Raw genomic sequence first — 20,954 nt, 5'->3', positions numbered from 1 at the left:
CTGCTTTCAAATAGCCAATGATTTCCAGATCCAAATATCTTTTTCCTTTGCTAAATTATAGTGGGAACACATGAAGCATTTTACTGGACTCTATGAATGATGCTCTTATATTTTAATGTATGCAAACATAATTGAGGTTCAGTTACAGTGTAAAACTATCCTCAGTAATGTTGACCTTGAAATGAAAACTTGGCACCAAATTTATTCAGGTAAATACTTGAAAAAATAGTTTCTTCCTCTTGTTACCTGAAGACTGTATTTAAGAAAGTCTTCATAATTAAAGAGTTTGGATACCAAAGGGTTAAAAATACACGTTTTTCTTTTACTGAAGAAATTTTAGATGTTTGCTAATGTTGTCTGTACAAATGGACATTTAGTGATTTTTTTTTATCTTTTTTTTTTTTTTTAACGATTCCATGTATTTGCTTATTTCCATCTAGGAATAGTTACTAATGTATTTGAGATACAGCATACCAAATTTTAAAGTAACCAGAATCGTGAGTGAATGGTTTTTAGTCCATACTGTTAAAGTTTTGATGAAAAATTGGCATATTTCGATTGGCTTCATGCTGAAAGTGGCTGGAGGTGATTGGAAAAGGCAGTGTTGTGGAGCTTCAGCTCCCGGTCAGGGCAGTCATGTGACAGTCGCTCACACTCAGTGACTGTGCCTTGCAGCCCACGTGTGTATATGTATTTGTAATCCAAATGTTGCCTGCGAATATGTGATCCCTTATTATTTCAGTGTCCTGTGTTCTGAACCATTGCCCGTTTTAAATCACAGAGAAGATTCTGAATCTGTAAAACCTACACGTGTCAATGTCTTACAGCTACGTAATTCGAATTGACTTGATTTTTTCAAGTAATCCTAGAAAGGGGGAGCATTCCATATAGAAACTGCTGAGACTGCCACAGGTGCTTCTCCGAAAACCTTACGGTTGTGGCATTGAATGCTCAGTATGGCTTCCTTTCTTCACACGAGGCATACTGTTGAGGTATTTGTTGCGGTGATTGGTTTTAATGCTAATCTAGGAATTCAGATATAGATTCTTTAGATTTGCATGCTTTGCTTACCCTAATTTAAGATATCTACCTTTTATTGTAACTAACAATAGTTAAGTTGAGATCAGAATTTTAACAGAACTATTATTTATATAAAAATTGTGGTTATCTCTTTATTGTCACATGGCATTAACAAAAAAGAAAACATCTGAAGGTGATGTGACAACTCAGATTCTAAACATTGTCTCAGTTATTTCCTGATCCGTGGTTTTTCAAATTAAAGAAAAAACTGTTCCTACTAGAACGGCTTCTCATCTGTTGCAGGGACGTGACACTGTAAGTGGAAAAATAGATGGAGGACTAGGTGGCCACAGAGTAGGCTTTTGTCTTCAAGTGCTTTTCAGTACAAGACACTTTAATACCTTCTTCAGAACTTTATGACAGATAATACGGTAACCCGGTGTTTACACTTTAGCTTCAGTGAAGCTTAAAAACAAAGTTTCTTTGCCATTTATTGAGCAGAAAAAATAATTCACAGTGAGATTATTAGAAGTCTTCTGTATTTCCATATTCCTCTTTGGAAAGAATATTGGGGTCCCCCAGGAAGACATGGGTGGCCTGCTCGAGATCACTTTCACAGTCACCCTGAGTGTTATAGAAACTAGAATCCACAGGTGCCAGCACCAGCAGCAGTCTCAGCAGCCTAAAAATCTGATCCTGTCAGCTTTTTTTTTTTGAAGACTGTTTTTTTTTTTTTGAAAGTTCAACAAACTAGACCCAATTTTGAACATCCTGTTGATTGATGTCTAATTTTTAAGTCCTGCCCAGTTTCAAAGATTATTTTCAGCTGGATATCAGAGCCAGTGAACGGAGAGCTTTTAGAAATGACCTCATAGCACATCCACAGGGTTCTCATCTTCCGAAATGGACAGAGGTGAATTTTGGGTCATGCATAGTCTGCATTCACCAATGTACATCACACTGAAGATGCTAAGTTTAAAAGTATACTTTTTTTTTAATTAGGCTAAACATATATGCTGTCATTACTGCCCCAGTTTTCATGCAAAATACGTTTTCAGAGTACTTTTGAATAATTTCTTTCAGATACTTTAAAACTTGGACTTTGGCCTAGTGTGTGGAGACTGCAGCTAAGATCGACATTTGTGCTGACACTATACCTAAGCTTGATGGGAGCACTGAGCATAGTGATCAAGGCCACGGACCAAAGGGTGAAACCTTGGCTCTTTAGAAAGTACTGTGCCAGGGGCGCCTGGGTGGTGTAGCCCGCTGAGTGACCCAACTCTTGCTTTCAGCTCAGGTTGTGACTCATGGGTCCTGAGATCAAGCCCCACATTGGGCTCTGCTCAGCAGGGGTTCTCTCCTTCTGCCCCTTCCTGCACACTCTAAGATAAGTAAATCTTTACAAATAAATAAATAAACAGAAAAAGTGCCATGGCAGACCCAGAGCACCACTGGAATGGGGAGCTGCCCTGCCCCCTGCCAGCCTGCGGTCACACCCCTGAGCTACTGCCACTGACAGGAAGGTAAGGGGGAGCTTAGTGTTAATATCTATTTCAACTTGGAACACAAAACTTTAAGGCTTAATAAGTTGATGGTATATTTTCACCAGGATTACTGTGTCAGCTCTTCAAACATCAAAATTGAAGCACACTCGAACAAGTAGGAAAAGCATGTGTGAAAAAAGGATTAAAAGACCTCAACCCCCTTTTGTCAGAAGTTCAGGTTTTAAACCGAGTCCACGTAATGATTCTTTATTCTAGTCTTTGACTTGGAAACCCACATGAGTTTGAGCTGCTCTGATACGCTTGCAAGTCTCCTCTGCTTATTAAACTATAAGGGGCTTGAGGAATCCAGACTTCTACAGGTCATATTCACCTTGATCTCAGTAAACATTCCCTGCTTGTGGGACCCAGGACATTCAGCAGAAAACACCCAAGTGGAGCGGAGACCACCACCATCTGTCTCACTCATTTCCACGTGCTTTCGGGGCTAAAGTTCACTATAGATGGTTGTCTTGGTATGTAATATTCTATGACGTAGTGGGTTTGGTGACTTGTTAAAAGTTGTTTTTTTGAATTAAGTAGTAAGTAAAGTTTCTGGAAAAACAGCTTTGAGGAACCTATGGACAGATAAGTTTCATAAAAATTGAGGACGAGGGACGCCTGGGTGTCTCAGTGGTTGAGCATGTGCTTTTTGGCTCAGGTCATGATCCCGGAGTTCTGGGATCGAATCCTGCATCAGGCTCCCTTCACCTATGTCTCTGCCTCTCTCTATGTGTCTCTCTCATGAATAAATAAAATCTTTTTAAAAATAAAATAAATAAAAAATAAAAATTGAGTTAGTACCATCTACTGGTTACGTGTTATTCAGCAGACCCAATCTGCTGCTTGGTTTTTTATGACCCGTAAACTAAGAATGATGGTTACCCCCTTAAAGGGGTTGAACAAAAATCAAAAGAATAATTATTTTGTGACAAGCTAAAATTATATAAAATTCTCATTTTAGTGTCCACGAATGAAATTTCACCGTAACGTAGCCATGCTGTAGTGTTTACATGTTGTCCGAGATTGCTCTCAGGCTGAGAGGACTGACCTGAGTAGTTGTGAGCGGAAGTGTGACCTGGAGAGTCTGCAGTCCTTAGCGTCCAGCCATTCATAGGGAAAGTGCCTGCTCTGGGATAAGTACGCCCCATTGCACCCTTCCAGCCAGTTTCTGCATTGAACAGTTTTTGCATTGAGCATTCTGCTCCAGAGCAGCCACTTAGCCATTCTCTAGTGTATGCAGAGGAGAATTAGGGAGTGGATGTTTGGCAGGGTAGACGATGAAGGTACATAAGTGGGGGGTCTTGTTGGTGAGTGCCAGAATCAGGTATTAAGAGATCTTCTGCTTGAGAGGAGGATAAATGCTGTTAAACTATGTTGTGTACATTCAGTCTTTAGTGACAAGAGAAGGAATGTATGGTTGACCCTTTAACAATGGGGGTCTGAACTGTGTACCTCTATCCATACGTGGATTTTTTTATATATGTATATAAATATAGTACATACTATAGATGTGATTTTTCTTTTCTCTAGCTGACTTTATTGTAAGCATAGAGTATATAATACACATAGCACACAGAATGTATGTTACTCTTTGTATTACCAGTAAAGCTGCTTCTGGATGATAGTAGGCTCTCAGTACTTAAGTTTTGGGGAGTGAGCAGTTACATGTGGGTTTGTGACTGCACAGGGGTTTGTACCCCCAGCCCATCATTGTTCAAGGGTCTGCTCAAGTCAAAATCTCCCATAGCTTCCTGGGGGCAGAGATAGTGTGTGTCCCCATTTCTGGTAACACCGTAGGAACAATGCCACAGTTATTAGCTCCCAGTTAATTCTTCCACAGCCACCATGTGTCCCAGATTCTGCCCCTACACCTTCTAGAATGTTTTGATCTCCCTTTTTGATCACTCTCACTTCTTGGCTTGTCCCGTCCTGCAAATGTATGTGCAGAACCAGCACCTATTCAGCCTGGCCCGTGACCGTCCATCCTTGCTTGGGCTGTACTGGGGAGCAAGGGGTATGAGTTGAGGTCCTTCTCTTGTTTAGGTTCGAAGATGATACTTGATGCTCTATGGAAACATATCGTGCAGTTGTGTGTGTACATGGGTGGGGGAGCCCTCACTTGGCCTGTCTCTGGTTTCAGCACGCAGCCCAGGTCAGCCCTGTAGTCTCCACAGAGTCTCCAGATGTTGGCACTGGTTTGTTGCTTATTTTTCTTTAAGATCTCTTTCCTTGGGAAAACAGTAAACTTGTTAGTCTAATCCGAGTCCAGGGGATCCCTGGGTGGCGCAGCGGTTTAGCGCCTGCCTTTGGCCCAGGGCATGATCCTGGAGACCCGGGATCGAATCCCACGTCGGGCTACCTGTGCATGGAGCCTGCTTCTCCCTCTGCCTGTGTCTCTGCCTCTCTCTCTCTCTCTCTCTCTCTGTGTGCCTATCATAAATAAATTTTAAAAAAAATTAAAAAAAATAATCCGAGTCCAGTCTGGCATGCTGTTTCTGGATGGAAAGTGAAGCATTGAGGGTGTTTTGGAAATTCTCATCTTCCACGACTTGAGAATATTGGCTGCTCCTTAAACTTCTCTGTTGTCCTCGGTGACCTTTATGACCGCGGATGCCGTTTAAACCGTGTGTGCTGCTCATCATCCTTCTCTGATCTACCAAAGACTTCTGTTCCCTGTCAGCTTAGTTCTGTGTCCTCTGCTTTTGGAGACCAACTCTGTATTTCTGTATGAAGTGATCATTTTATAAACTGTGTGTGTGTTCCAGGTCTTCATGTTTCCAAATTTTGAAGAATTAGATTTTTTTTTTTTTCATGTGGCTACCTATTATCCCGTCCACATTCTTGATAGAGTAGATCATTCTGGACAACTACCCTTGCGGTAGCCCCTGAAGATGAAATACACCATTTAAAAAGCTCATCCAGTCAAAAACTTAGTTTAGTGTTGGCATATCAATAGCATGATGATTTCAGAAACTGTAAGTGTATGATCATTTTAAATGTATGTAATTAATATAATTCACTCTGCCCAAACGTTGACATTTCCTTTCCATTTGATGTATACAGCACAATAAAAATAAGGCCCAGTTGTAGAAGAATACTCCGAATTCATAGCCGTGAAATCAGAATGTCCTCATTAGTTCTGCACACAATTGCCTTATATTTTTTTAAAAAAATATTGTTGATTTCTGGGATTCTCAAGTCTGGTTTCTTTTATATCTGCTCAAACTGAGTTTGGGCTTTCACCTTTCTTTCTTTGGAATATATAATATTTATTTGTCTCACGCTTTAAAGAGAAGAGACAAGTTTAGCAATTATCCACAAATAACACAGATTTTTCATTTCTGAGGATAGAGCTTTATGAGTGTGTGGGCTAGAGATGGGAGTATAGGGCTTACTGTTGTCTTCACAGGAAATCCCTGTGTCCCCCTAATGTGTGGTTTTTACTCTGAAGTGGCTTTTGCATTAACATCAGCCTGGGAAGCAAGCGTCACACGTTGTGCATTGGTTATCGGTGACGCTGTAAGGCCTGTGTTGGTTGTGCCTGTGGCCTCGTGGCAGCGCAGGCACAAGAGCCAGCCCCTGTCTGGTGCTTGCGTTCTCAGTGTATCAGCCTGTCTGTCTCTTTCACTGGTTTGCAGACTGACTTCAGGGCAGGCTATTTTTTCTTGTCTTTCAGGGGAATTTCAACAGGGAGTCACTTGTGTTCCTTTATTATTTCCTAATTGAGTTGTACGATGGTTCTTTCATATTCGTGTGGTCGGAATACTTCACGTTCTGCTGGCACTTCCTGCCGTAGGAGACCCCAACCATCACCTGTTAGAGTGGCCGGCCATCATGGGGTACTGGGCCCCCAGGGCCCTGTCAGGAGGCTCTGCTCAAGTAACATCTGTGCAGATGCTCTAAAAAGCCAGGGTGTCCGACCACTGCAGGCTTTCCTGAGGGCCAGCACACAACATAACATAGACACACACACACACACACACACACACACACACACACACACACAGACTGAGTTGCTCAGCCTTCCAGTCCGATGATCCAGTTATCTTCATGTCAGGGCATCCTAAACTTCCACTTACAGTGTCACGTGTTAGCACAAATCTGGCTTATCGGTGCGCTGCTTCTAGGAAGCCGATTGTCATGAATGCCATGGACAATTTCAGTACATGTTTGTTTGTTATGATTTTACTCAAGCTAAAGGAATGGATTATTACAATTATGCAGATAATATAGACCTCAGTTTCGGGTTAAGTCTGAAGTTGGCGTAAACTTAAGTTCTTCAGACTCACCTAAAAAATGATTTTGAGAAGTTAAACAGGAAGATTCCTTTTTTAAAGTTTAGTGTGTTGATTTTAAATGCCTATCTCCCGAATCTTGCTTAGTAATGAGATGTGCGTAAGAGCACAGTTAGTTATGCAGCCAGGATGAGGAGCTCCCCTGTAAGGGAGACCTGCTGTAAATCTGTATTCTCTTGCCATCCCCTTGAGATAGTCAGTCAGGTCTGCAGGAGCAGAGAGCAGGCGAGGATGCCGGCGGGGTGTAATTCTGTGTTTTTGTGTCACACAGCCTGAGAAATGCCAGTGGCCTGACGGCAGCAGACATTGCTCAAACCCAGGGTTTCCAAGAGTGCACCCAGTTTCTCTTGAACCTGCAGAATTGTCACCTGAGCCGTTTCTATGATAATGGCACCATAAATGGGGGCCATCAGAATATATTCCCTAATCACACTAGTGTTGGCGCAAATCGCAAGAGATGCTTGGAAGATCCAGAGCCCTTTGGAGTAAAGAAGGCTAGAACTGAAGGTGAGACACCTTTGTGGGCAGGAGGGGGGCGGACTCTGCTCCTTTCTGTAACGTGTGCTCTCTTTTACGGCTGGAGGCGCCTTCGAGATGAGACCGTCATTTGGGTACTGTGCCGGAGGATCCTGGTGCAGTGGTGGTGGCACTTTCCCCGTATGGCCACTTGGAAGATGGGCCCTTTAACAAAAGGGGAGCGGCCAGGAGGGCCGTGTTGACAGCTCAGATGGAAATGTGTGTATATAACTGCACACCCAGGTTTTTCTGCCATGAAGTAGGAAGATTTTTCTCATTTTCTTGTACCTGCTTGAAATATAACTATTAAAAAATTCTGCCACTGTGCCTGATTTTTGTTTGTTTCCTGTGAATGTTCCTGAGCTTATGAATAATAACATTGCTGGTCTGGTAGCAAAACACAGTTTCACGTCTGGGCAGGGAGAGGTTGGCCAACGCTGCTCCACATGCACTGTGCTCTGGCCTCAGCTGGTCTCCACACCCCCAGTATAGCGTGTGTGTCACAGCGAGACCTGGGGTGTCCGTGTGACGTGAGGATAAGTCTCGAAGGTAAGTTATTGATAAGTATTTTCCCACCTTATCTTCAGATAACTTCGGAGTTTGCAAACAGGGTCACCTAGTCACTCTCAGATGAAAACACACGTCCCCTTTGTGTAGAGAAAAAATACACCTGCATGTAAGATACCTCCTGAGACGAAGTAATCCCTTCATGAGAACACGGAGCAAACGTAGACTGGGGCACTGAGAGGTGGGAGTGAGATCACAAGCGCAGACAGGATTTGCTGAGCATAAGTACAAAGTTGTGCCCTCGGCTACACAAGGATAGTATGAGGAAAAGCTGAGCAGCTGGAGGTTTTAGGTGACCACACTTCATGGGGGTTGGTACATACTTCATGGGGGTCAGCATTATCCTCTTTCCAGTGCTGTACCTTTTCAGTTTAACATTTGCATCCGGATGAAAATGGGTTCTTGTTACTATAAAGGTGATAGAATTGTGTTACCTACTTTTTAAAATACTTTGTCACTATAAAAACTCGTGACTTTTTTGTAGGAATGAATGTATGAAGTCCAATATAGTATAGTTTACCAAATTTATACCTTTATAAATCGTATAATGGTGTGTGCTAGAATGATCATAAGCACAAACAGCGTGAAGGTATGTCTGTCCTTCAGAAGGGGTGTCCTTGATGGTGAAGTACTGTTCAGCATCGTCAGTTATTCATACCATGTTCCAATATATTTCTTTCTAATGTGTTTTAAAAGCCCTTTAAGAGCATCTACTTTTTAAAAATAGTGTCTTTTCGTCCATTTGGCACCTGGTTTAATCTGGAATCTTCCCTGTGCCTTCGTGTAGGAATCCTGCATGTGACCATGTCCACATGTGTTATAGCATAGATCTTAAATTCTTACCTGGTAGTGTAGGAAGGACTCAGAAGTGTACCAAAGAAGTTTTAAAACCAGTCTCTAAGGTTTCAGTTCAGTGGGGTTGACCATATCTCAGTGTTGAAGTGTCCAAAAAAGACTTTCCAAGGATTCCTCAAACTTGAATTTAAGTTTCTCAACCTTATTACTACACAGATTGGGCTTGAAGAATCCTACAGGTAGGTAGGGGTTGAGGGGATTTTACTCCCTCCAGACAAGGACTCCTTTTGGTTGACCAGCATATGAGAGATGGATGTTTTGCCCATGAAACTTCTGTGCAGCTTTCCCAAATGGCCTGTTCCCACTGCTCAGCCTGGTGCCAGGTCAGAAGAGGAGGCAGCCAGAGCCTGGTGTTAAAGTCCTGCAGTCCCAAGGCTCACTCGCTCTGTCCACATGCAGAGCCTGTGAGAAATCCGGGCTCCTCACTGGAGGTGGTGACCGCACGGTCCCTGGAGCATGCGTGCGTGTGTGTCAGTTAATATTTGTGAGCACAGACAGGTGCCCACCGCTGCCCGCTCCTTCCCTCTGGTGGAAAGCAAGTGTTTTCCATTTTACCATTACATACTTAGGCCATGAGTGGGGGTTGGGGCAGTCACCTCTTACTCAGGATTTTCCCCAGCTGCCTTGAGTTTTCTGAAGGAAGCTGTGTTTGCCTGTTACTTGCATTCTTGGATAGGGTTCTAGTATGCATTTCAAGACCTACTGCTGTAGTGCACCTTCACTTAATTTCTGGCATCTCATTTTGATTTGCTATTTAAATGTGTGAGTCCAAGATTTTGCTAATTCTGAATTACTCATTTTGTAGGTAAGTTTTTGGTTCTCATGCCAGAGTATTTTTTTTCCTGATAACATGCATATAAAATACTTTTGAATAACTTCACACATGAAAGTACTTAAAAGAGTTTAAAATTGTCTCTCCCTTCCTCCCCAGTACAAGGGGTCAGGAATCCTGTCTGGGCTGTATCAATGCATGGCTTGGACCTTAATAATGAAAATGTAGCCTGTCTCTGTACAACTTAAAATGTCACACTAGTGTTTTTAGTGTGCAATTTATGTTCACAAAAGCAGTTCTTTCCAGAAGTTTTTCTGGCTAAGCCAACTTTTTAAAGTGTGTCTTGTGAAATTTATTTTTTAACTTTTTTTACATTGGAATCCCGAGTCTGAAAGTTTTCTGCTCTTCACAGAAAGTAGCCTCTGTCTCTGCTTTCAGTAAACTATTTTCAAATATTTTAAGATAATTGGCATGATTTTCCCTTGGAAAAGAGCTCAGCTTCACTCTGTACTGCTGGGCTGGAGGCTGCCCTGTGGGAGAAGGCTGTACCACAAGTGTGGTCCTGCTTGAAAGGCCCTTGTGCCACCATTCACAACAGTGTCCTATCCGCTCCTGCCAGAGCAGACTAGTCTGTGTGGCCGTGAACTCAAGCATCAAGTAAAATCCAGATGTTACTTAAGCGGTTGATTTTGATTAAAGATGATTTGGCATAAGATGGGGTTTTGTTCATCTGGCCCCCTCTCCACCCCACATATCAACCGTTTGCTCGAATCGGAATGACTTGTCTCTGGGTGATGGCTGTCCTGTGACGGTTCAGGTGTGAGTCACAGTGCAGTTACTGTATGTCTGTGGTCCTTGGAAACTCGTCCAAATTACCAGGGAGGATGAGGGAGGAACGCCGGTCCCATCCGTGAGATAGAGCTCACTCGTGTAATCAGGAATTGTCTCGGGGGCAGCCCCTGAGTCTTGAGTGGGGAGAGGTAGTGTGAGCTACAGGCTGAGCCAGAAACCTAGTTTGTCATTGGAAACAGTTGCTGTAGGGAAGCAGGCTGTGTCGACACCAGGGCTCTTGTTAGATTGATGTCACGGTTTTCTTATTCAAGTAGGTGTATTAGTGATATTAGAGACTCATACATATTGCATAGGTATTTAATTCCTAAAAACACCTTTTAGGAAAGCTGTCTGCAGCATGACTCAGTTTGAAATTAGCAGTGAGGCGTTTCTCAGCACACTTTTCCCTAGAATGAACTTCTTGTTAAAGAATCTCCACTTTCTGTATGTATTGCACTATCGGTCCTGACCACCCTTGACCTAGGAGGAGGGAGACTCCTGTTAACTGATACATCGAAGTAGAGAATGAGATTCAGGAAATCCAGGGCCTCCCAGCAGTAAGTGTCTAATTTAGTTCCTTCTAGTTTAATTCCGTGTGTTACACACACGTGACTTTGACTTTGGGTACAGTAAATGGTTTTAACTATTTGTCCGGATTAAGAGGACACTGCATGGGAATAACATTGCTTTGTCTCAGTCCCTGAAGATTTAGCACCATGTCACTCTGAATCTGAATGAATCACACTTAAGAACCAAGCACTTTCTTCAATTTCCACTGTTGGCTTGGTTTCAAACTTGAGTCCTCAGCAGTGTCACAGCTGTGGTGGGAGTCAGCCATCGTATGCCCCTCCCCTCTTGTGTCTCCAGAACAGAACAGCTGCTGCTCTGTGCCCTTGGCATCCCCAGTGCCCCACCCACAGGCCTGCTGCACTTGGGCCGTGGCCTGAGTTCAAGTCCTATGAAAGGTCACCTCATGGTAGAAACCGCCTTCACTCTGGCCTTAGGTACTGCTTTGATTTTAATAGAATCTTTAAAAAGTGATTTGGGTAAAATGTGCTTTATAAGTGGAGTAAAGAATAGTTCTGACTAATTAAGTCCAGTGGGAAGCCACCAGGAGGCATTTCCTTCCCGGCTCTTCTGGAGGGGAACTGAGGACTTCTTCAGTGGTCAGCATACTTGGGGCCCCTGGCCACCTCCCTCCAGGGTTGTGGTCAGCACTTGCGACCCTCCCCCTCCCCCCCACCACACTGGCACACTAAAGATGAACAAAGGAAGGGGATGACTAATCCATGTCAGGAGCCCAGCCCCGCTGAAGTCCATCATGTGAACCTGCTGGCAGTGTGTGCGCATCAGATGGCTTCTGTGCACAATGTGTGGGGGTTAGCACCGTGCTAGCCAGCTGGCCCACTTACATCTTACACGTATGTGACCGGATAGATTGATTTTTGCCTTTTAAGAGAGTTCTCTGCCTTTAAAGTTAAGCCCGATGAAGCATTTTTCATAGGCACTAGGTAAAATTTTAGGTGTCCTTGGCAATTTGAAATCTTGTTTTGGGAGCACCTGGCTGGCTCAGTCGGCAGAGCCTACAACCCTTCATCACCAGTTCGTGAGTTCAAGCCCCACGTTGGGTGTAAGATTCACTTTTAAAAAGTAAATGTTTTTGTATACATGTTCTGTATGTCAGCACAAGTGGCATGCCCATTGTACAGTAAGTGTGTACCTTCCTGATGGCACAGCCTCTGTAATGTGTCATCTGGTTTCCAGAAGTGAAGTCCTACCTCTCCCATGTCTTTGGACTACTTGGTCTTAAAATAAAATATGCAGTTTTAGAATCTTTCTAAAAATTGGTTTTAAGGATCTTAGATGAAAGTACAAATGCAGATTTCTGTGTTCAGACAGTGGTCACACTTGGTTGCAACATTGCCTCTGTAGGAAGGAAGCTGGGAGGGTTTATTTTGAGCCAGTCCCAGGCAGTTTTCTGTCATACATATTCAGCATCTAATGTGTTCTAGAATCTCATCTCCTCAACAAATGCCTGCTTTGGCCAAGTAAAAGGTAAGCACATTTTTTAACAAAATGTTCTGTGATTTTTCGTTTTAGCTAAAATAAGTTTTCGTTTTAACAATAGGAAGATGGGAAGGGAAGGTGCTTCTTTTCCAAAGTGTAAATGGTATCAAAATTGGTAACTTGGAAAGAAGACATTTTGTTTTTCTGGACTGTGAGATCACCTTTCTCAGATGCAGTGTGGAATATTTCAGTGGTTCCTATGGCAAAGATGTATGGGTATGTGTGGGAGAAAGGTTGGATCCAATGTTCTTAAAATTCTCAGAGGCCAATATTAATCTCATGGTTTATAAAATACAGTTTTAAAAAGTAAATTGGCACCTTTAATACCTCCATCTGGATAATTAAGCACTCCCTATATACAGGTGCTGAAATTACACAAGGTTCTGGGGCTGCCAGATTATGGCCAAGGAGTCAAAAACTTCTACAGATATCTTTTTTTTTTTTTTTAAGATTTTTATTTTATTTTATTCATGAGAGACACAGAGAGAAGCAGAGACACAGAGGGAGAAACAGGCTCCTCACAGGGAGCCCGATGCAGGACTCCATCCCTAGAACCTGGGATCAAACAACGCTGAGCCACCCAGGTGTCCCCCTTTGCAGATCTTTTAGGGCAACAATGCACTACAAAAATGGCCTATCTCTAGAGAAAGAAAATGCTGGGCTGACCACGTTGGCATATGCTTCCCACGTTAAAGAGATTCCTGACTACTAATATAAAGGCTTCAGTCTCTTTCTTCTTTATCCTGTTCTGTTAACGAGGAACTACCAGCATTAACGACCATCTATGAGATGGAGAGGTCTGGGTTAGTTCCTGGTACGCTGCATGGGTCTCTTGAAGGGAGTCCTTCACGCTGTAAGACAACAGCCTTGTGCCCTGGCTCCTCCAGTGGCTCCAAAGTCCTTGGTCACCAGCTCTTCTGGCCCCCTAGTGGCAGGTCTGCCCTCGTTTCCAGTCCACTTTGTAGGCAGACTTAGCTGGAGGTGATCCTCCTGATTTTATTGCTGATTATTCTAGTTACTCAGCTTTTGTCTGCTTTCTGTGTTTGTACCTTTTCAGGCTAGAGAGAGGGCTTCATCTGTGGACACGGGCACACTTCTAGGCACTGGGCTTAGGGGATGAGAATATAAATTCCTCTGCTCTCATGAAGCACTTTTTTATTTGTCCTCTTTTTGGTGTTTTTTAACCTTTACTTTTCAGAGATGTGAAGTTGCACATTAGCCTAGTTGTCACCTTCTCCGAGGAACACTGGCATCTTACAAGTATGAAATCTGAAAGCTGTGTTGTATCCCACTGGAGTGAGTCTCCCTTTCTGTTCACAGAGGCACCCGTGGCTTTGCCATGCTAGTGTGCCACTTCTCCGCAAACTACCCGATTACCTGCCTGGCTTACCAGGCAGAGGAGAAAAAGGAGGAGAACCTGACCCCATGCTGACTGAGGCACCTCATCTCTGAAATGACTGGACTTTCTCTGAAGGTGATGAGTGAGGACTTTGTCAGCTGGCACCCAGAGTGCTCCCTCCCACCCCTCCTTACAGCAGCTTATTTGCCACGACTCATTGAAAGTACATGGTTCACAGTGAAGCTAGCGCCTTGCCCGTCACTGATGTGGGGCCTGTGGAGGAATCAGGAGAGCTCTGAGAGGGAAAGACTGAAACCCATGGCTTAATGCCTCTGGCTTAAAAGCACCTGTCTTGTAGAGTGCTTTTGGCCTGGTACCTGTGCAGACCAGCTACACGAATCACACCGTCCTGTTTCTCCCACATCCTAATCCAGAATTTGTGCTTCTCTTTCATTAAGACCATACATTATTAGCTTTGGTCTCCATAGTTTGGGGTGAGGCTTAGTAATAGTCTGGAACTGGCACACTCATTCCTCTTACGTATATCGAAAATAACTCGTGCCTCTAAAATTAGAAGTAATTAAAGCTGCAGAGTTCATGTCTGTTTTTAAATGTTTATTGGAAAGATATAGCACCGAAAGTTATTTGTGTTCTATATATCCCTTGACCCAGAAATAATTCTCAGTATTTATCTGAGCTGAGTAAAGAACCGGAAATGTACAGAAAGGTGTGTTTATAAGGATGTTGATTATGATATTCACGACGGGAAAGAAAAGCCAGACAGTGGTGGGGAGTTTTGTGGGGGTAAGTTATAATGCAGCCATACAGTGGATTATTAGTAAACTTAAAAGATTTCTTTTGATGGGATCCCTGGGTGGCGCAGCGGTTTGGCGCCTGCCTTTGGCCTAGGGCGCGATCCTGGAGACCCAGGATCGATTCCCACGTCGGGCTCCCGGTGCATGGAGCCTGCTTCTCTCTGCCTGTGTCTCTGCCTCTCTTTCTCTCTCTGTGACTATCATAAATAAATTTTAAAAAAAAATTTAAAAAAAAAAGATTTCTTTTGAACTTAGCTGACACGCTGCATTCATGCCATGGTAGATGAAGAAAAGCAAGACATGGACATGATGTGGGAGTCCATTTTTGTGATAGCGTATGCTTATTAAAACTAGAAAGCTCTGTGTCAAGTGGGAGTGGCTGCTCGGAGAAGGGGAGATTCCTAAGAAAAGTGCACAGGGTCATGTTTCCACACAGCAAATGTGATTCTTGCAGGAAGGATTAAATGTGCATGTTTGTTTTTCTGTAACAGTCATAAAAAATGAATGATCGTATTTTGAGGAATGTGAAAATACAACCTCAACTCCAAAGACCTCAGAACGAAGACTTTAATGCTTGTTTCCAGAGTTATCATCCCTTGGTACACGGGCCTGCACCTCTCCAGGACAGCATTGAGTCTTGGCTTTTACCTTATTTTCTGCTACTGAAGTTAGTGTTTTTTTTTTTTTAATTTGAGGATAGTTTTAATGGTATTCATGTTATTCAAGAATTGTATTATTATTTCTTTACGAGAAGCAACTGAAGGAACATTTGGGTGCATAACAGAGTACTCTGAACCTAAAGTCATATTTAGAGACCTCTCTGGGTTGTCTGTTATTTTGTCCAAGGAACAACCATAAAGGAGAATTTGTGCCATCAAGTATAAGTGTCCAAAATCCCATGACTTCTCATTGAAACTGCACGCTTCAGGAAATATGTTTTATTGTGGAAAGTATGTTTTCTGGGAGTGTACTTAATGTGTTAGTAATCTGATTATTAAGTTGTCTTGATGGTTCAGGAGCATTAGTTGTTCCTGAGGAGAAAGGAGTGACAATCGGCTGTCTTAAAAGCTTGTGGGTGCTGGGGTCTAAACTTGCCTTTGTGTTCTATGCAGCTCAGAGTCTGGGTCCCTGCATGCCGCTGGGGAACAGCGATGTGGAAGATGAAGCTGACAAAATGCTGGTCGACAGAGAGTTTGCTGCTGTCACAGGTGGGAGTGGACAGTTCTCTGTTAGCCACGGCAGCCCCATGGTCGAAGACGCCAAACGGCAGGAGGGGGGTTCTGTTGGACCCAAAGAAATAGAAATATATACTGTTTCGGCAATGCAGACCCCTTGTCGTTGCAAGAACCAGTATGCGTATTATTTCTAACATAAGTTCTCCCGACGTTTGCACTGCTGTCGGCGTTTTAAAGAATGTCATACTACGGTTTGCATATCGTGGGCAAGTTTGTAGATACAGTGATACGTGTTTTGGGTGTATTCTATAAATATGAAAAGTTGAAGTGCAATCTTCCTATTTTGGTTTGAAGCTTCTGCTTAACGTGCCTTGTTTAATTTCAATGAGGTTTCGCATGCTTACTTTTCTGACATGTGACCTTTGGGTGAATACACCAGAGAGACCTCTCCTGCTGGGAGTTCCAGCGTGGCGCGCAGCAAGAAGGATGACTTGCTGCAGGCGTGGAGGACTGGGGAGTGCTGTAGCCCTGACACGTGGCCAGTCTCGTCTGCGTGGAGCCTCTCGCACGCGCTCCCGGTCTCTGTGGTTTCTGAGGCATCGGCTCCGAGTCTGGCCGAACGCGGAGCACCGCGTCTCACGAGACACGTTTTACATGCTCGAAGTGTTCATATACTCAAACAGCTGGTAGTCATCTTCAGTGTTGAAAGTCAAAGGCTCTGTTTCTCTTAGCATTTAGAATCTCTGAAGACTTTTCCTTTGAGTTAACGCTTTTCTCTGTCATTCTTTTCTTTAGGTGACCGCGAAAACATCTTAGCCACTTTCTTACTGTGTTAATATATATAGAAATAGGTACTGGGTTTTTTTAAGGTTTTATTATAATGTCTCTATGCTAAATTCTTCACTGGGATAAGAGATTATGCGTCATGTTTCCCTGACATACATGAAAAAATCATTCTATTTACTAAAATGAAAGGAAAATGTGTACATCTTTCTAGAAGCTCCAGGGTTGTTACAGGTGGAGTTGTCTTTTTGCCAAATAATTCAATGGTAGGTTTTCTAAGGGAAATTCTGATTAGATAGTACATTTAAAGATTTTGGCTAAAGACCAATGATAAAACTCAAAGCTTTTCAAAAATACATGACATTGCTACCTGCTTTTAAAAAGGCAGAAGTAATCATTCTTTAATCTTCAAGCATTCCCTGTGTTTTCAGGCTAAATTTAATAGCGAGCTTGGACATCACATTGAAAAGGCCACACTTTTATTTCAAGCCCAGCTCATCCTGTATAAGAGGTACCACATTTCCTGTCGCCTCATGTACAACACTGTCCGCCTGTGTGCACAAAATGTGCTAAACTCCTGGGGGCAGGTGGTGCACGGGAGCATGGGCCCTGCCGGCACCTGGGGCCAGGAATGAGGATGGTGCTGGAGGCAGCCGGCAGGTCGCAGTCTCAGCCAGGTGGGGTCATGGCATAGCCAGTCTCTAGGATGCCCGCCATTCTCATGCTCAGTCTTATTAAATTTTTCCATAACAACATGAGGTTATCAAATAGCCTTGATTTTGAGATTATGTAACAACACTAGCTCACACCCCTGAGCACTAATGAGCACTAATGAGAAACCACACTCACACAAACACACACGGTGAAAGCGAAATGGAAACGGAGTCTAGGTAACTCCGGTTCCTGAGGCCATGCTCCTGGACCTTTCCAGGTCCAATCCTCTGGGAATGTCATTTCCATGTCTATTAATAGTATACGATTATTTGTCTTAATAACTGTCAAAGTTACCATCACAGTTATGAATTTTACCACCCAGGAAACATTGTTGATGCTTTATTTTTGAGAAAAAATTGATATAATTGTTTCTTTTCTATTCTGCTTCATGTTTGGTTCTTGAACTACTTGTTCTCGAGCCTTGAATTTTAACTCAATAGAAGAGATGTCCTTTAATTTGGAAAAAAAAAATAATCCCTTATCCTCTGAAGAATTTATAGCAGCTATTAAACTATGATTATCACTTAAGTTGACAGAAAAATGGATGATTAATGGAATGTGTAGAAGGTGTTTTTGTTCATTGAACAAGCCGTGATTTTTTGTTGGCAGGAAGATTTGCGGGACACACAGAAACCTATGTCCAAGTGCAAATCAGAGGCACATAGATGGTGACGCGGAAAGTAAGCCCTTCCGGGGGAGGGCCACACTGTGTGTCAGGGTGATTGGGGTGCAGAAACATGTCCTCATTTCATCGGTCGTGGGACTCCCTCTTCCGTATTTAATATCATACCTTGCTTTAACAGCGCAGAACATGAGATAAAATTCCGTATTACCAAGCAAGACATAATTCTCAATCATCCTTTGTACTGTTGTGTGAATTCCTGTGAACATGAATAGTGAACCCCAAGTTTCCTTATACAGAAAGATACCTTGTGATCGCTGTCTCCATGGGCCCAGGTGTGTTGTGATCACCCCTTTCTTCCCCCCATAAGACATCCTCCTCTTGACGGATGTCCACATACACAGATTAAACAAGCAACATTTTTCCAACATAAGTGATTTTTAATGTAGCCTAATCAGGTGCGCCTCGGACATCGTAGTCCCTGTCCTTGCAAACTCAGAAGACTGTCCCAGAGCTGGTGCCATTGTGCTGCTGGCCCCAGGCGGCCCGCGTGAGAAGGCATAGGGCTCCCAGCCGGGCCGCACGAATGCCGCTAAAAGCTGAACTTCGGCGTCCACGTGCCTCCCCGGACCCCGCGTCAGGGGCTACCTATCCTTCTCCCTTTTCTTAAGAGCTGGAGAGGTGTGGGGTTTTTATCTTAACTCTATGGAAGACCTCACACTTTGTTCTGCTGGACTTTTTCATGGGTGATTTTTAAAACTTCTTCCTGAACATAGTCTTAAGAGGAGAGCACTTTTTTGCTCTTCGGGTTTTTCTGACAGCTGTCTGGGACTGTTGGTATTTTTCACGCCGCATAGTTGTCAGCTTAGGTGCTCCTGAAAGTCATAAATGTTTCCTGTCTTACGGGGCAAATGCTGCTGTTGGGTTCTATTTTTAAATCTGCCTATGCACAGTTTTTTACTTCCAGAAAAGGAACTGGTTTGCTTAAAAAAACAAAAAACAAAAAACAAGAGAAGCTAAATAAATCCTTTAAAATTGTAGCAGCGATGAAACATTAGTCTCTCTTCCCCCTCTGGTTCTGAATTTTGGTGACAGGTGTATTTCTTAATGCAGATATGAAAAACAGTAGCTCCATGTCGGATACACTGACAAATGGATGTGTCATCAATGGACATTTGGACTTCCCCTCTGCGACACAGCTCAATGCAACGGAGAGCCCGAATGACCAGTGCTTATCAGAATCTAATGGAATTAGCAATGGATTAGTTCCAGGACGGCCTTTTCCAAGTAGCCAGGGTTCTGTTTGTGTTAACGGTACCGAGGAACCAGAAAAGACCATGAGTGCTAACGCCGAGATGTGCGGCTCTCTGCACCTGAATGGGAGCCCCAGTAGCTGCGTAGCTAGTAGACCTTCCTGGGTGGAGGACATTGAGGAGAATCTGCACTACGGGCATTACCATGGGTTTGGGGACACTGCTGAAAGCATCCCTGAGCTTCATAGTGTGGTGGAGCAGCCCAGCTCCGTCAAGGGCGTAGAGAGACACGGCAGTGCCATCCTGGGGGCCATGCACCTCTACCACGGCTCGTAGAGACGGATGGCCTGGCTGGGTCTGGACACACTCCTCCCTCCTGTAGCCAACTCAGAATACTCATGTAGCATCAATTTGAGGGAATGCCACAACTTGTACTACTTTTTTTATACTTAAGCTTTCTGGAAAAGTAAGCTTTTATTTGAAAAGTTCCTTGAGAGTCCTGTGGTATGCACAAGTAGGGCTGATTTCCTGCACAGGTGTTTCTTCTATGAGATGGCGAGCCTCTTTCCAAATTCTTTTGGCTGCCAGCTTCGGTGTTCTCTTTTGAATACCATCACCACAAAATGCCGTTTCTCCTTTTGTCAAGTAAAATTGCATCAGATCAAGATAAATTAGAGGCAGTAAGAGAGGTGCCTGCAGATTCAACTCCTTGCACGTAGTCATTTTGAAAAGCTTGCTTTTACTTTGTCCTGTAGGCTTTATGAAAGAAGACAGCTATCTCCCTATGCAAAGTATAGCCTTACAAAGATTTCTTGACAAAAAGAACATTTGTCTTTTTCGAAATCTTTTCATTGACACTTTGCAACTTGCTGTGCAGTGAAGTCTTATCTCCCGGCCCACATGATGGTGTGGGGGTACAAGTGGCCCCTGGAATGATGTAGCTCCCCGCCCTGGGTTTCATTGAAAACATATGCCACCTGGGACTGACTTCCAGCTTGTCGTGATTTTATTCCACATTTCCTGCTTTGTCTCTACGGTTTTTACCACAGATAATGGTTTCCCTTATACGTAGTGGAAATTACTATTTGTAGGAACTGTTGGGTCAGAATATTTAACTGACTATTTTGACTTATATTTTCTTCTTTTCCTTGTTTTTGTTTTTTGGGGTTTTCTGCTTTAAAATGTATACCACTATGTATATCCAGTCCACTGAGAGAATTTTGGATCTCTCTTAATAAAACTGCACTAAGTTTATGATTTTATAGAAATTAGCTTTTGTTTAGGCAACTAGTGGTTACACTGTGCAAATATTGTAATGAATTTTTACTTTTCTGATTTTTGTAATAAAAATTGGTGAAGATAGAGAAAATGTCAAATGAACAAGCCAATGTTCTGAGTGCTACTAACATGTGTTTTTAAACTGTACTTTACAAATTGAATTAAAAAAGTCTCACACTCGATTTGTGCCCAGGCTGTGCTTTCTTTCCAGGATAGGAGGTAGGAGTGTCCATGCAGGGGCAGGAAGGGAGGTACAAGTGGAGTATTCCTGTTATTTTACTTGTAAGATTTTACTTTACTCCTCTGATCCTGCCCCTGTTATTTATTTATTTATTTATTTATTTATTTATTTATTTATTTATTTATTTATTTATTTATTTATTTGAGACACAGAGAGGCAGAGACACAGGCACTGCCCCTGTAATTTCTGGTCACTTTTGATTTATTAATATACATACTCTAGTCCTATGGATACTTTTCTCTTGGGGGGTATAAACTGCTCTAAGCT

The 20,954-nt window shown here is 43.0% G+C and overlaps 1 protein-coding gene across 2 annotated transcripts in view; it reads left to right on the top strand.

The window, feature by feature from the left end:
* Nucleotides 1-20,628, top strand: part of ANKRD10 (ankyrin repeat domain 10) — a 32,915-nt gene extending 12,287 nt beyond the window's left edge. For both annotated transcript variants that reach the window (XM_038570055.1, XM_038570056.1), the window contains exons 4-6: nucleotides 7,131-7,366; nucleotides 15,734-15,829; nucleotides 19,029-20,628. In XM_038570055.1, coding sequence (XP_038425983.1) covers nucleotides 7,131-7,366; nucleotides 15,734-15,829; nucleotides 19,029-19,504 — 808 coding nt within the window. In that variant the 3' untranslated portion in view covers nucleotides 19,505-20,628. The remainder of the gene's footprint in view (nucleotides 1-7,130; nucleotides 7,367-15,733; nucleotides 15,830-19,028) is intronic.
* The last annotated feature ends 326 nt before the right edge of the window (nucleotides 20,629-20,954 follow it).

This window comes from Canis lupus, chromosome 22 (genome assembly GCF_011100685.1).
Source record: "Canis lupus familiaris isolate Mischka breed German Shepherd chromosome 22, alternate assembly UU_Cfam_GSD_1.0, whole genome shotgun sequence".
NCBI lineage: Eukaryota > Metazoa > Chordata > Mammalia > Carnivora > Canidae > Canis > Canis lupus.
The sequence above is the reverse complement of the archived record's forward strand: the minus strand, read 5'-3'. Positions and strand labels throughout refer to the sequence as shown.